The sequence below is a fragment of the Takifugu rubripes genome, chromosome 15, assembly GCF_901000725.2.
Source record: "Takifugu rubripes chromosome 15, fTakRub1.2, whole genome shotgun sequence".
In the NCBI taxonomy this organism is placed as follows: domain Eukaryota; kingdom Metazoa; phylum Chordata; class Actinopteri; order Tetraodontiformes; family Tetraodontidae; genus Takifugu; species Takifugu rubripes.
The window spans coordinates 5,157,753-5,169,613 of record NC_042299.1 but is presented as its reverse complement, the minus strand read 5'-3'; the positions used below and the strand labels follow the sequence as shown (position 1 = coordinate 5,169,613).

At 42.9% G+C, this 11,861-nt stretch overlaps 1 protein-coding gene across 2 annotated transcripts; it reads right to left on the bottom strand.

The window, feature by feature from the left end:
- Nucleotides 1-464: 464 nt before the first annotated feature.
- Nucleotides 465-11,678, bottom strand: rbm27 (RNA binding motif protein 27). Of its 2 annotated transcripts, none has more exons than XM_011611064.2 (21): nucleotides 11,484-11,678; nucleotides 10,031-10,149; nucleotides 9,359-9,486; nucleotides 9,145-9,224; nucleotides 8,516-8,700; nucleotides 7,887-8,186; nucleotides 7,158-7,385; nucleotides 6,763-6,927; nucleotides 6,142-6,288; nucleotides 5,913-6,066; nucleotides 5,228-5,381; nucleotides 4,872-5,102; nucleotides 4,666-4,797; nucleotides 4,444-4,566; nucleotides 4,258-4,332; nucleotides 3,998-4,180; nucleotides 3,811-3,915; nucleotides 2,922-3,143; nucleotides 2,760-2,843; nucleotides 2,555-2,674; nucleotides 465-2,164 (listed from the first exon to the last, which is right to left on the bottom strand). In XM_011611064.2, the coding sequence occupies exons 1-21, from the start codon at nucleotides 11,540-11,542 to the stop codon at nucleotides 2,075-2,077; spliced, it is 3,084 nt and encodes a 1,027-aa protein (XP_011609366.1). In that variant the 5' UTR covers nucleotides 11,543-11,678; the 3' UTR covers nucleotides 465-2,074. The 2 variants fall into 2 exon arrangements, with proteins under 2 accessions (XP_011609366.1, XP_011609367.1); XM_011611065.2 differs by having other exon boundaries at nucleotides 465-2,161.
- Between the last annotated feature and the right edge of the window lie 183 nt (nucleotides 11,679-11,861).

Genomic DNA, 11,861 nt, shown 5'->3' with positions numbered 1-11,861 from the left:
CTGATTCTGCTGGCCACCTCTCTCTTTCCACAGACTGAATAATTGAAGAGCACATGGATGGCTTCCATTGCTGCTGCCCCTTCCTCATGTTCAAGTTTTAGACCTCCCTCCACATGCAAGAACTGCTGGGAGTAGACACGGCTCAGACTTAAAGGAACATATGACATGGTGGATTCAAGTCTAACCCTATGACCCCCCCCCCCACTGGGGTGAGCTGAAAACCTTTGAGTCAAGATTAACAGACTGAGTGGCTTCACTCCACTTCCTAAAGTAGGAAGTTGTGGTGCATAATTGAGTAATACTTTAGTCGCTGGGTGTCGGAGGTAACAAAGCATATGTGGCCTTGTTATCCATTGCTAAACGAGACCAGCGACACTTGACCAAAATTCCCAAATTCTCCAGTTTGAACTTTTTCCCAGTTCAACTTAATGCCAAAGTCCAGAACAAATGAGATCAAACACAAGTTACAGTTAGATTCTGTGGAATGCCTTGCTTGTATCTTTAGCTGTTCAGATCTTTTGCTAATAGTTCAAAACATTCTTTTTTTTTTAAGAGCCAATTCAAATTTGTCATTTTTCCCCTTCTCTTTTACAAGCACTAAATTCCTCCATCTTTATTGGCAAAAGCACACATGCTAGTGAATTAGAAATCCTTACAGACCAAATACAGGAAGAAAATACATCCACATCCTTCAAATATAAACTGTAACAAATTCAAAACTATTATCCCATAAACATTTTACATTTCCTTTTTACAGAGATGTGAGCATATTGTACAAAAAGTGAAAAATTTCCCATAAGTTTCAGTCACGAGCGTGAATCCTGGTTTAAAAAAAAACAACAAAGAAAAAGGCAGAAACAGGTATGCGTACAGCCGGGAAAATGATGCTCTGACTGGTTGGATTCACAGACCATGGGTGACCACGTGGGTTCACATTTGAACAACAATGCCAGACACCGAGGATTCAGCACGCCACTAAACAAAAAGATGCAGGATTTCACAACCTCAACCATGAGTTTGATGTGCAAATGTCATCGCTTCAAATTTCACTAAATAACACAAACTTGAACAAAGTCCTGCGGCTGAGCCCAGAGTGACCTAACACAAACCCGCCCTTCTGGAAAACGGAGGAACTTAAATGTACAACATATTTAAAGCATTTACAAAATCTACAAGGGTAAATTACAAACCTGGTAAAAAGCCAGCCTCTGCTGAGCGTGTAAGGCAAAGAAAGGTTGATCTCTGTATTAAAAGCAACAGTTAGGTATTACATTCAAACACCCATCCACGCAGATTTCACATTATTGGTTTGCACTGATCTGGCCACCAGTCCAGCCTTGTGGGGGAGAGATAAAATGTACACACACCCATGAAGGTTGATATTTACAGCAGTGGCTCCACAAACATCCTCTACAGAGACTGTGTGAGGAGCATCCAAGTGGTCATTTGTAAACATGGTTTGGATTCATCCTGTGTGGGCACCGGCATTAATGTGGACGCGGGCCAGTTAAAGGACGACATGAAAACGATTTTGGCAAACTCCTATGGAAACAAATGAGACCGATGCCACTCTGCTAATCTGGATTGTGTACAGTGCATCTGTGCAGTGAAAAAATAAATTAATGTCCCTCTGCAGCAACGGAGTCTTCTATCAGTAAAGGAATGGCTGTCCCTCAACCGAGGACAAGTTTTAAAAAAAAACTGGTGAGAAGACTAATTAAATACAGTGTGTGTATGTGTGTGTGTGTGTATGTATGTATATAAACACACACACACAAGTAAAAATACCTATTCACACAAATATTGTGCGTTACTGATATTTATCATCTGGCAAGCACAACAAAGCACACATAGGTTTCCCATCTCTAAAGGATTTAGTATTTATGGTTCTCAGCAAAAGTGAGACTTTCTTGTCGAGGGACAAAGAGAAAAAACCATCAGCCCTCTGAAATTTTCATGTACAATAAAGATTTTTTTTAAACTCTGGTTGGAGATTAAAAGTGAAAATACTGGAAAATAATGAGTCCAGTTGCATTGACATTTCTCTGAAATTATGAGGGTTTTTGCTTCCAATTCACCGTCTCCAAGACCGACTCTCATACTCGTCGTCGTCATCGTCTTCCTCTTCTTCCTCCTCACCCGGCAAATAAGAGTTGGCTTCCTTCTGTGAGAAAATACTAACATCAATACTTGGACATGACGCTACACTTCAAATGTGCTGCTTAGGCCCTTTAAAACGCCTGTTTTTTTATTTCTACCTTCTGATACATTCTGAACTCCACTGAAACTTCAAATCGCTACAGTATGAGCAAGCAGTTCAGCTGACAGTAATGTCATTTTAGTCAAAAGCTTAAGATGCTCTTAGTACAGCTCAGTTTGGTATTCCCACTGGGAGCTGTGGTGAATAATTCAGCTGTACTGGAATCAGATGTACAAGTAAAATCTGTGAATTGAACTCCCACAAGTTAGCCCTCCAGGGATTTCAAGTCATATTGTGTTCCTGTCACGCTTTCTGTGTGGATAAATGTTCCTTCATGAGGAACTGTTGCTGTACCCTGTTCTCCTCGTCCTTAGACTCATCGTCCTCTGGCTCTGTCGTGACAGACGGGGTCTTGGGCTTGAACCAGGAAATCTGTAGCACGCGCCCTTTGAACTTTGCTCCCAGGTTAGCTGCCTGGAAAACAAAAATACCAAAATTTCTCAAATTGATGCAATTCATGCGACCTAAAACTGGTGGAGACTAGAGTGAAGCAACGCACGTTTTCGGCTTCATTTCGCGTCTTGAATGTCATCACAACAGTGTTGGCGTCTTGGTCACGACAATCCTCGATCTCACCAAACTTCTGCATCCACAAAGGAGAAAAATCAACAATCAATTCAGTTTTCATACTTAATCTTCCTTAAAATAGCCAAAAGCTCACCAGAAAATGTGGCATCAGCTCTTCCTTCTCTTCCTGCGCCACTCCTAGAATAGCCAGCGCTCTGGGTCTGTGGTCCACCACCATGCGGTTCACGGTCCCGCCACGGCCACTAATCTCACGGCTCCGGCTTCTCCCGCGGCCTACGTGCACTGACCCGGGCTCCATCTTTCCCCGCCCGCGGCCTCGACCGGTCGGAGGTCTGATGAGTCCCAATCGAGTCGCCTAGCAACAGAAGAGGTCAGGAAGTTTGCTGTTAGAAACGGTTCTCTTATTCAAGCACACACACACTTAAAGAGGCTGTCATGGACACCTGTCTGCAGATGTTAGCACCAGACTATGCTGCATGATTGTGGAAGGAGGTTACAAATGACCTTCAGCAGCAAGTTTCTGTACAGTTTTTTTTAACCCATTTTTGACCATTTCTGCACTCTCCCCACGCCCCTTGTCCAACTTGTCCCTCCTTCACTTCCCTCTCATTGTCATCTCATTTTCTTACAGGAAGGAGCAGCTCAAACTTTAATGAAACACAGCTCCATCAGCGTGTCTGACGGCTTTGTTAGCAACGGCTCCTATGGGCTAACTTAAGCGGCTGAAGTTCAATCTTCAGAATGAGGGCGGGTTTGAGATGGATGGGGAGGGGATACTATGCATTTTTAAAGAAGAAAGCTAATTTAGTAGCTAGGGGGTACAGCAAAAACAACCATGCCAAGAGGGGTATGGCTAGCAGAGGCTCCATTTGGCTGATCTTTGGCTGCAGCTGGATGAGCATAAGACGAGCTGTAGACAAGCCAAATCTGAGCTGTAAGCTTGTACATGTGATACCATAAACGGAGCTGCTAATCAGACGCAGACGTAAGGGCATCTTAAACTGGGTATGTGCGTTCATTACCTCCACCTGCAGTTGCCCTAGTTTCCTCTTGAGGTCTGTTGTATCTTCACCAGAGCTCATCCTCTTGTGAAAATCTAGTTCGGCATCCAGCAGCTCTTTCTGCGCCTGGACACACAGACACACACATCAAGCGGGACCATCTCCAAGTCTGAACACTTTAGAAGCTTTCAGATGTCTGCAAACTTACATCAGTCTTTGTTTTGGGCTGGCTGTGGTTTGGTTTGGTGTGGGACACCTGAGAGGCAGGAATAAGGCTCATTTCATTCTGCAGCTGGGTGATCTTCTCAGTTAACTCCTTCAGAGTCTTCATGATGTTGGCCCTTTCCTCAGGTTTCATTCCCCGGTTCTTCTCCAGACGGTTTATTAAAGCCTAGAAGAGATGGATCACAATAATAAGAAAATGCAAGTGGCTAAAAGGAGGAAAAGCATGGTTATAGGCAGTATTACCTTCTGACATTCAATCTGTGTCTTTAACATCTCTTGCTTCTTCTTTCTCATGTCCTGTTGGAGCTTTAATGCCTCCTGAGATGAAAAAAGAGACAGACATAAGCATAAACGTCAGACAAAAAAAAATGTAAAGCTAAAAATTGATCATCATCCTACAATCTCTGAGACATGAAATATAAATCATACCTGTTTCTTCTTGAGGACTTCCTGCACTTCTAAGGCTTTGGCAGTTTTCCCCAGGCTCTTGGAGGGCTGGAGAGCTGTGGGAGGATAGTTGCTCTTTGGGGGATTTGTCATTGCAGCCGCCACCTGACATAAGTCGAGATATTCAGATTTAAAAGTGAGTTGACATGAAGGAGTCAAAGACAAAACCAACAGTGCAATATTTAACAAAGGTGTTAAACGCACAGCAACTGGCTCGGTGCGAGAGTCCAGGCTGTCCAAATTTGTTGTTGAGACGTTGGCAGATCCTGCTGGAGATCGTCGTTTGCCTATAGTCTTGTTCAACACATAGGCGGCAGGATTGTGCTGCCTGATCCCCTGCAGATAAAAGAAGATGAGAGTTTAAGGAAGGATGTTCAAAACAAGCGAAAATGAATATATGTTGAACTGACCATGTGCATGTTGCTGTGCTGAGCTGCTGGACTGGGAGCAGAGGTGGCTGCTTGGCCCCCTGAGCTCTGCTCCTGCTGCTGGGGGGTGGTGCTGGTGCCTGGCTCACGGTGCCAGTAAACGCGGATGAACCGGTTGTTGAGAACGGCCTCTATGCTGGATATGGCCTTCCTGGCTTCTTCATTCTTCGTGTACTGGATCAATGCTGCTTCGGGGTCTCCACCAAATGCCACCTGAGAAGGTACAACACGCCTTTACTCTTCAGCAGAGGTTAACGTCACACATTCCGCTCGTCAAATCAGCCACAGATATCAAGGTTTTCCTGCATGGTTTTTGCCCCTCAGGTGACGCATTTTACCTGGATATTGACGATGGTTCCGAACTTGCTGAAGTGTTCGTTGAGCTGGGTGATGTTGTTAAGATCCCGTGGGATCTTCCGCACCTCCAACTTGGTGTTCACGTAATGATATCGTTTGGGAAAGCCAGTCTTATTCTGGTTGTTGAAGCTAGTCCTAAAAAACAAGAATAGGCCTCGATTTTAAAGCTTTAGAGAAAGAACGGAAGCCAACATCAAAAAAGTGATTTGACTGGCAAAAACATGAGTAGAAAAGTGGAGCAGGTAACAAATAGATGGTGAGAAAAGGGTCAGGTTTCTGCCTGCAAACTGAAGCCGACCGCATCTCAAGTAGGTTGACATGTCTTATAGCTTTGGCAAAACAAAAGCTTTGGATCTGTGAGCGACCAACAGCGACAGGACACTGTTTGATCAAATTTCAAGTGTCGACACTCTCCGGCTATCATTAAGAAACAACTCAAGATAACTTACATAGTTAATATGTTTTAAAACAGCACTTTTATATTCTAAATTAAGGACAAATTATTACATTTTCTCAAGATAAAATTAACTGGGGGAGCTTTGTATGTTTCCAGAAAACAGAGGCTGAAAGGGAGGGGTTTTAGTTTAGGAAGCAACTCAGGTACATGTCCACAGCACAGACGCATTATCAACTCTTAGAATCTAGGGATTTTTAAAAAATTCTTACTTCTCCATCCATGCTTTTTTAGCTGCTGGTCCGTCAGCTGTACTGGGTATCACTGTTCTCTTCCTGCTGTCCAGGTCCTTGTTAAATCGGGGCACATTATTTCCAGGATTGCTGGTTGTAACAGCAGGCTCAGTCTGAATCACAATGTTGGCAGCTGGAAGGCAAACCAACATGAACTCGCATTTGTCCTCTCAATAACCAGCCTGTAAAACAGTGCCATATCCGCTACCTCTGGAACCTTGGCCTTCATTTGATGTGAGGCCAATGAGGTTGGAGCGCTGCGTCTGCACTCGAGGAATGAATTGACGGTATGGGTGACGGCCTGCTGGAGTCAAAGCTGGGGATTCCGGGTTGTAGCCCTCTGGGTCATAATTATCTACAGTGCAAACACGTGAAAAATGTAACCAAACAAAATGATATTAGAAAACTACAAACAACATTTGAAGACTTAACTGGCTTGAAACAAGTTTGTGGAAATCCTAAATAATTGAATAATAAAACTATACAATAAAATAAAATAAAAAATAATAAATAATAAGATGAAACAGCAGTTGAACAACTGAATTAAGGTTAAAAAAAGGAAACTAAAAATAGATTTACTCCAGTGGGACTGAAAAGTGCATTAATATATTATTCATGGATGAAATTACGCAAAACCCATCCAGTTCCATGAGGCCATGCAAGGGTAACGTTAACTGTCTTTCTAAGGTTGGTAAACAGCGCCATCACCCGGCCAGCGCTCATCACTGTAGCCTCAATGGAACGTAATAACAGAGGGCAGGAAATCAATGCAAAGCCACAGTAATGTCTCCACGGTCCCAATCTAAACAGGAAGAACGCTACTGCTTACATTCAGACTGGGCATACTGGGGGTGAAGTGACGCAGATGTGGAAGAGGAAGGAGGAAGAGGGAGAGTAGGAGGCAACCCCACACCAGGTGGTCCAACAGGAGGAGATGTGATGGCTGTTTGATGGTTGGGGGTGTCAATTCCACTTGTTGCTATCAATGGGGGTCCTGGGGGAGACACGAGCCCATGCTAATGTCAAGTCAAAAAGTTGTGCAGGTTATAGGAAAATAAAAAAAATTAATTAAATCAGTGAAACAGGCTGCAATCGGACCACAGACAAAACAACCCCTTGCCCTGAAGGTGAGCACTCAGACTGCGGCTACAAGCAGAAAGATACTAGTGTCAGATTTAGCAGCACCCAGACTGGATGGTATGAATACACCTCACTGGTGCTTACTGGTCATAGGGAAGACTCCTGGAGGAGGTGGCTGGCCATAGGGGGGCATTGAAGGCATCCTGAGTGGAGGTAGTGGATCTGTGATTGGGGGCATTGGCAGGCTGGTCGGTGGCATGACCGGCGGGGGTGGGTACGGAATAATGCCAGGTAGATTGACATCATCTACCACGAGAGGGTCGTTGCCATGGTCAAATGGGCAGAGGTCGCCACGCACACAGAATCCCTTTTCTGTGAATGAAAAAGGTAAAACTATTAATTCAAATTCCTCTTAAAAATTATAGGCAGCTCACTTTATCTCACTACCTTATTGTTTTTGAAACAAAGAACACAAAGATAAAGATGACAGAGCGGAATCATAAAAACCTAAAATGACCAACAGTTGTAGAGCACAGCAGCTGAAGACAACAGTGCATGGGTTTACCCCATAGCCTCATTAAGGATGAGTGTCTCTAGTGGCCATGCTCGAGCGCTGTGAAGGATAGCACTGTGCTTTAGAGACGGTAGAGAATTCTGAATCCACTGCTGCCTCGGGAGAATTGAATAAGAGCTAAACAGTGGTCATTAGCACTGAGAGCCAACCAGAAAAACAATACATCTCATGAGAAGATGCTGGGAGAGTTGACACCATCATCAGATCAAAATGACAACAACAGCGCTTACTGTTAAAAAACGATCAAATGATGGAATGATAAAATGTAGCTATTAAAGGAGGCCTTAATCCATTCCTACCATCATAATCTCTGCAACGATGTTTTAGAGACGCGCTCTTGCTGCCGAATGGCTTGCTGACACCATCTTGCCTCTGCGCACCGTAGTAGCCAGACCAGCTGTCTGTGGTGCTATCGGGGAGGTGAGCCGGTGTTGCTACGGGACAGCTTCCAGCTCCTGACGAGGACGAAGAGGAAAAGGGGTGTGGAGGTGTTGGCAGGGGGAGCAGAGGTGGCGGGTGAGGCTGCTGGGAGCCAGACTGGGTGGAGGAGTTGTAGCAGTCAGAGTCCTTCCTTTCCACATCAAACTTTGATTTGAAGTCTGTTAGGGAAACAGAAACTTTTATGAAAAACATAAATAGCCATATCAATTCTTCTTGTAAGAAGTTTTAACTAAGGAGTAAACAAGTTTCTGTCCACATCAATCAGGAAGTTGCAGATTTAACCTTGAAAGCAATAAGACCAGTTCCAGCCCATGTTATCAGTTCCCTTTGGATAGGAATGCAAAGCTGTCCACATTGTTCCTTCTAACAATTCCTTGCAAATATGGCTGACAGCAGTTACATCCAGCTCTCCTGTCAGGTTTCAGCAACTCTCTCCCACATGAGTCCCTGCACTTGTGCAGCTGATCCCGGCGTGCAGCTTTCTCACCTCTCCGGTCTCTGCTCTTCCCCCGGCTGCCGCTCCTGCTCCGGCTGCGGCTGTAGCTCCTCCCTCGAGGGCTGCCCCTGCGGCGCTCGTGCCGTTCGCGTTCACGGTGGGAGTCACTCAAGCTTTTCCCGTGACGATCAGGGTCGCGGCGCTTGCGCTCATCGCGTTTCCTGTCATCCCGGCCCCTGTAGAGAGGGAAGGAAACACTATAGATTTCTGTTGCATATTTCTGAATGTATCTGAAATCTATTTGATAATAGCCTTTACAATGCAGTGCACACATTTCTTTGAGCACCTTCTCTTTATATTTGACTTCAAATACATATTAAAGATGAAACTATGTACAATTAGAGGACAAGCTTCAATCCCTCTTTCTGACTGTCATGAAATGAAACGATAATATAACAATACAAACAAATGTGAAACATCTTCTCCAAACAGTGGTGGTGCATTATATAATCATGGGGACTGGACAGAACACCAGAAGCCCCTTAAGAGGCAAAAGAGACAGTGCTGGGATTTCCTACATACCCATACTCTGCAAACTGGCAGCATTCTCTACTCTGAACCACATCACATCAGTGAAGCTAAGTACATCAAGCAGAAAAATATACAAATTAGAAGCAAACCTGGAGTCACTGAAGTCAGAGCGGTTTCTCGGGGGACTTTTCCTCCTTCTGTTTTCTCTGTCCTCCTCTGGAGTTTCAGGCTTCAGGGAATAAACAAATTCTTTAATATAAAGCCATGAAGCATATTTACACCGTGCTTTACTTTTCAGCCAACAGCTCATTGGATTATAATAATTAATTATCAGAAGACAGAGTGGCGATGTATTACTCTGACCTCAACAGCATCTGACTTGACAACTACCGGTTTGACCTCCTCTTTAGAAACATCTTTGTCAGAAGGAATTCCAAGGTAGCTCTTTGTACTCAGACATTCAAACAGTTTATCCACAAATGCCATCGTCTCTGTGAAGACAACAGTACAAATAAATCAGGAACACTTGTTTTAGCCAGTATTGGAACCTGATGCACACAGTCCAAGCCTTTAGTTTTGCAGGGGACAAAGCTGTTTTTGGGATTTCCACATAGCACAGAAGTTTTGTTTCAGTGTACAAAATTTATTTGCATATTTCTTCAACACTAAAACCTTGAAAATACACAATTGGACAAAGGTTTTCAGTGCATTCATCCCTTTGCGGCCTTATTTCATAATTAATTTATTGAACCTGGTCTGTAACTGTGATTAAAGTAGCTTTAAAGCCTAAAATTGTGTCAGTAAAAAAATCAGCTTTCAGCTGACAATGCGATGCTTTACTTGGTACCAACGTGGACGGGATACAAACTCGCCCTCTAGTGGCCACACAATTTAGAGAGGCTGGAAAAGCTGAAAAATGAGGTGTAACTATGCCTGGACTGGGCAGAGCAGTAAAACAAAGCACCTGGGTTAATAGATATGTCAAATATTATGGGATCATTCATTGTGGGACATGAAACTATGTACAATTCATACCTTTTTGCAGGAAGACTTCAAGCTGATCAGCGCAAAGTGCTTTCAGCTCCTTTTCAGGTTTGTCTTTTTTCACAAGAGCTACCACATAGTTAGCTAATGCAGAAGGGTCAGCATCACATCTGAAAATGACAATATGTACATGATTTCATCTACCCAGTGCTTTAGATAATAAGACAGTTTATAAAATTGCCAAAAAATAAAAGAAAAAAATCTCCAGGAATGATCAAATGAGATGGCTTGAAACATTTGCAGGTCAGAACATTTTGTTAACCAAGAATAGAAAACAGAATTACCCAATAAACAACTGCTTCTCAGGCAAAACAGAAAGAAAGCAGACCTCCACCAAGTCCGAAGAACGGCGTTTAACTATGTTATAATGAGCATATACCAGGGCGTGCTAGAAATAAACGCTGATATGACATATATGATGTACTTGTGTGAGAGTTTGTGTGTGTATAGTAGCAGTAATACAAAGATAGATAACATAGCAGGTTCCTTGATCTTTGTAAGATCAAAGTCCCTCTCCAATACAGAAAATCCCCACAATATTATCACCTGTGCCTTGAACTATTATCTACATTTCTCGAAAGGTTCATGAAAATCACTCCCAAATATTTGGGTTATTTTGCTAACAAACCTTGACGGAGGTAAAATCAATTAAAACCTTAGCCAGCCAAGCAGTGAACATCTTCAGAAATAAACTATTTTTAGAACTCACACATTAATATGGAATTAATTACATTACTAAGTAGACCACATTGAGAATAAATATACAAACCAATTTTCATGATAGAAATGTTTGCAAGTCTGTAATCATGAAATTGACATTATTCTACGGACAAACTGAAGCCAAAAGATAGGTTTTCATAAGCCAAGGAGTGCAGTCTCGGGACAATGTGCGCGTCTCAATGAAATAGATAGTGACCACTGTGCATGAACGGGAGGAGAGCGTGTGCGTGTTCGTGTGTGCGCGTAACTCCGGGCAAGTCAAACAGTAAACATGAACATACATGTCTAACGTTCATTAACAAAACGCTTGCTATCGTTTGTTTAAAAGACTCACCGCTTAATTTAGCAGTCATATCTAATTCTATCCTACAAAAAGTAGGTTGACAGATTACACGTTATGCTACATCTGTTATCAGTTTGTTCCAGCCTCCAACCAGAATAAGTCATATTAACTTATAATGGAACAGTCGCTAACCCAATCGGACAACCCTAAAGTAATACTGCAACATATTTACTATATGCAACACAATCTGGATTTCTTTGTTAAATAAAACTCCAATATCTGCTTTAGCTACAAAAGGCAGCTAGCTCCAAAGGCTGTTAGCTAACTCGTGCCAGAATTTGCCATTAGTTTCTAAGAACCCCCCCTCCCCAAGCCCGACATTGGCTAACTAGCAACATAGCATGAATGCTAACCTTAATGTCATTTCAATTCAGTACTCACATTGGTTCCAGAAGTTTTGCCAACCATGATTTCAAGGCTTCGACATTCTCTATGATCATCGTGAAAAAAAACTATAATACTGTTTATAAACTGAAAGTGAGCTTCAACAGCCCCACTGTCATCGTCTGTAAATTTATAAGCATTAAGGCCGTATGTCTCTTTCCACTGGCAGGTTGGATAAAACGGTTTACGACTTGGCGTCACAAAGTGAGCTGTCGTAATACAATCGGATGACGGACTACGCCTCGAGATTCACTTTTAATTAAACATCATTCGTATCAGCGTTCTTACGCTTAGGACTGAAATATCTGTGGATATCAAAGTAGCTTTATGCAGAATTGATGTCCTATTTCGGTGGGTATGTCCAAATTAAACGTT

Bases quoted from the DNA above. Each gene is read 5' to 3' on its own strand.
- rbm27 (XM_011611064.2), bottom strand. From the start codon at position 11,542: ATGATCATAGAGAATGTCGAAGCCTTGAAATCATGGTTGGCAAAACTT. The intron at 9,487-10,030 runs GTATGAATTGTA...TTGTCTTCACAG, and splicing joins TGAAGTCTTCCTGCAAAAAG to AGACGATGGCATTTGTGGAT. The intron at 4,798-4,871 runs GTCAGTTCAACA...TTTTATCTGCAG, and splicing joins AGCACAGCAACATGCACATG to GGGATCAGGCAGCACAATCC.